The 3162-nt window shown below is 35.7% G+C and overlaps 1 protein-coding gene across 1 annotated transcript; it reads left to right on the top strand.

Annotated features, from left to right (window-relative positions):
* Positions 1–368: 368 nt before the first annotated feature.
* LOC102290021 (deoxyribonuclease-2-alpha) lies at positions 369–2697 on the top strand (the record flags this gene model as incomplete). The annotated part of the gene is given in 4 exon segments (XM_005953504.2): positions 369–447; positions 929–1093; positions 1189–1374; positions 1794–2697. Coding segments are annotated over 4 exon segments (849 nt in total), but the record flags the coding sequence as incomplete, so codon positions are not given.
* Between the last annotated feature and the right edge of the window lie 465 nt (positions 2698–3162).

Genomic DNA, 3162 nt, shown 5'->3' with positions numbered 1-3162 from the left:
TGTGTGTGTGTGTGTGTGTGTGTGTGTGTGTGTATTGTCAGCTACAGGGACAGCAGTGTCAGTCACTTATTCTTCTTTGTTTAAATAGGTCTGGAAAAAATAACAAAACAAAACACCATAGTGTAGTGATTTTGCTTGGCAAGTGAAAGATTGCTGGTTCAGTTTTAACCACTGTGGTGATTGCCTGTGAATGAGGGAGCAGCTAAACATACCTTTTTAAAAATGTTATGTTTTTTAAAAGTATGCATTTAAATTATTTAAATAAATGCATTTGGTTTTGGCAAATCAAGACAGTTTTATCATAAAACTATCCATAGATTTTAAAAATGTTTTGACTGTATGTTGTGCTAATTTTGCATCACTTGCAGGCACCAAACTTTGGATTCATTAGCTACAGTGATCAAACTCCAAATTCTAACGCTCCTCAAAATTTTGGTCACAGTAAAGGTAAGAAGAGAAGAGCCAGAACCAGCTATCGCATTCATTCTTTTTAAGATTTTTGCCAGTATTAAAGTCTCTTTCACTTTCACTGACATTCTTTGGGCAGCTTCAAAATACAAGTTCTGTACTTGGAATCAATGCTGAAAATGTGAGGCATATATAAAAAGAACCGTCATTCCTTACCAATTAATGCAATACTTTTGTTAAGCCTTCTGAATTAAAGCTGAAAGTCTGCACTTAAATCACATCTTGATTACTTGATTTAAAACCCACTGTGGTGCTGTACAGAAGTTGTGACACAAAACCTATCTCACTGTCTTAGTACTGAACTGTGTTAGTATTAAAAGGTTCTTGTGTGTTCAGAAGATGTAAGACAACAATATTTTTTCCAAACTTCAGTCTGCAACATTTTGATCATCTGTTTAGCAAAATGTGTTCTGTAGGTTCAGTTTCAGATGACTTTACAATATATCACATTTTTTTCCAGGAGTTCTGCTTGTGGATAAAAGTGGAACTGGAATCTGGCTCCTGCACAGCACACCAAAGTTTCCTTATGCAAAAGATGAAAATTCATTCTGGCCATCAAATGGAGTAAAAAATGCACAGACATTTATCTGTGTAACATTTCCCTATGACCAGTTTAAGAAAATTGGTAATGTATTCACTTAAATCTTCATATTTGTAAATGTGGTTATATTTTATTGCTGTAATGAATGATGCACTTTAATGTGGGGCTGTTTTTTTTAGGTAAACATCTGCAGTATATTCGAGCTTTCCCGTTTGACCATCGTATTCCAGGAGACTTTCACACAGAACTACAGGATGTTGTAAACAAGGCTGATGTTCCTCCAGATGATAATTTTCAGCAACTGAGTTCAAATAACAGGTTCAACTTTTACAGCATCGCAAAAAACATCCAAAGCTCTGCCGATGGTGAGACATCTGCATGTTTAATAGATTACAATAGTTCAAGTCATGGAAAAACTGCCCAAAAAAGAAAAGACTTTAGATTAAACAAACCCCTGAGCAGTAGACCGGATCTGAATTTGAATGCGACAGTTTTGTTGCATATACCTCATACACCCAGCCATAAGATCTTAAGACAATTCTTCAGTGTGAATATTGCCACATAGTGTAGATATCTGTGTGCCATTTAGACTGTTTTTAGACCGCAGATCAATAGAAAACTGCTCAGTGGGTTTGAATTTGATTACTGTGTTTATATATGTTCAAATAATAATCCAGTTAAATCAGAACCATGGTCTGATATAACTGGACTAAAGAGTGAATGCTAATATACGGACACTGAGGCAGCCCATGTAACACCAGTGCTGTTGCTGTTGTTGTTATAGGTGGAGATCTTTATGTCACTATTTCACAGAGAGTCAGCAGCGATCTGCTCGTCCAGACGTGGGGCTGCCAGGCTGGCCGGGATACATCCTTCTGCAGAAAGAATAAATTCAAAGTGGAAAATATCAAAATGATAGAAACTAGCCTCAGTCAATGGAAGAATACACAGGACCATTCCAAGTGGTGTGTAGCTAAAGATCCAGAGAATAACTGGATGTGTGTTGCTGATGTAAACAGAGCCCAAAGCCAGTACACTAGGCGTGGAGGTGCACTGTGTATTAATGATAAAAGAATAAAAGACATTTTTAAAAATCTTGCAAAAGAAAGTGAGGACTGTCAAAACAGGAGCCTCCTGGACATCCTGGATGTCCTGAATCTTCGAAATTTCCTGAACATCCTGAACCCCGATTGTGATCCATAGCTACACACTGCCTAAAAAAAATCTGTGTTACTCTGAAGTATTTGGCATGTCTAAAAATAATTTATATCTTAAATTTAATGAGCTTTTTTCCTTCATGTTTTAATCCATGACCATCATCATTAGGTAGAAGTAAAGTAATCTCTTCTATTCATATATGTGGTTATGTTATGTTACATGTACCTCAGCTGGAAATTTAATATGAAATTAAATAATGCAAAAATTATTTCAAGCAGCAAAAACCTTTTGAAAACATCTTGCCAATTTAAATGTATTATTATGGAAATAAACATATAACAGGAACATGGTCATCCTCTGATAATGCTTTACATGCAACAACTTTACATGCAATGTGGATTTACAGTATAACCGACATCTGAAGCCACATGTCTGGTTTGTAACATCTAAGTGCAGGATTATCTTTATCGTGTAAAAACTGGTGATGTATGTTTGCCTTGCAAATAAACTTTAATCATATTTAAAGTGAAGCAAATTACATGTTGAAATGATTCTGTTATAAAAAGTGATTCTTTGATGCACAGCCTGAGCAAAAAGTGAAATCCTCACAGAAATATGCAATCTTTCTGTGCGTCATGTAAATGAACGGTCCTGTTTTTGTTAAAGTCAGCACAGATTTGAATCTCATGCATTTCAGCCGGAATAATAGATTTCCTGTCTGCAGCATGTGTGTTTGGAGACTCTTCAGAGAAAGGTTGCAGCTTTGAAAGAGTATCAGCCACTGCATTTGAACCCAAATCTGATTGTTTTCAAAACCTAGTTTTTAGCAATCATGCCAAATGTGGAGTTTTTCAGTTTTTACATGTGGAAAATCTTCACACTTAACTTAAACAAATCAATACATCTGTTGATTTATACAAGAACATGAATTAGAAGTGATGAGACTGTCCTTATAAATACACACACACACACACACACACACACACACATACATA

This window comes from Haplochromis burtoni, unplaced genomic scaffold (assembly GCF_018398535.1).
Source record: "Haplochromis burtoni strain Fernald_Lab_line unplaced genomic scaffold, NCSU_Asbu1 Contig_4853, whole genome shotgun sequence".
Taxonomy (NCBI): Eukaryota; Metazoa; Chordata; class Actinopteri; order Cichliformes; family Cichlidae; genus Haplochromis; species Haplochromis burtoni.
Note: the sequence above shows the minus strand (reverse complement) of the source record. Positions and strands in the feature narration are given on the sequence as shown.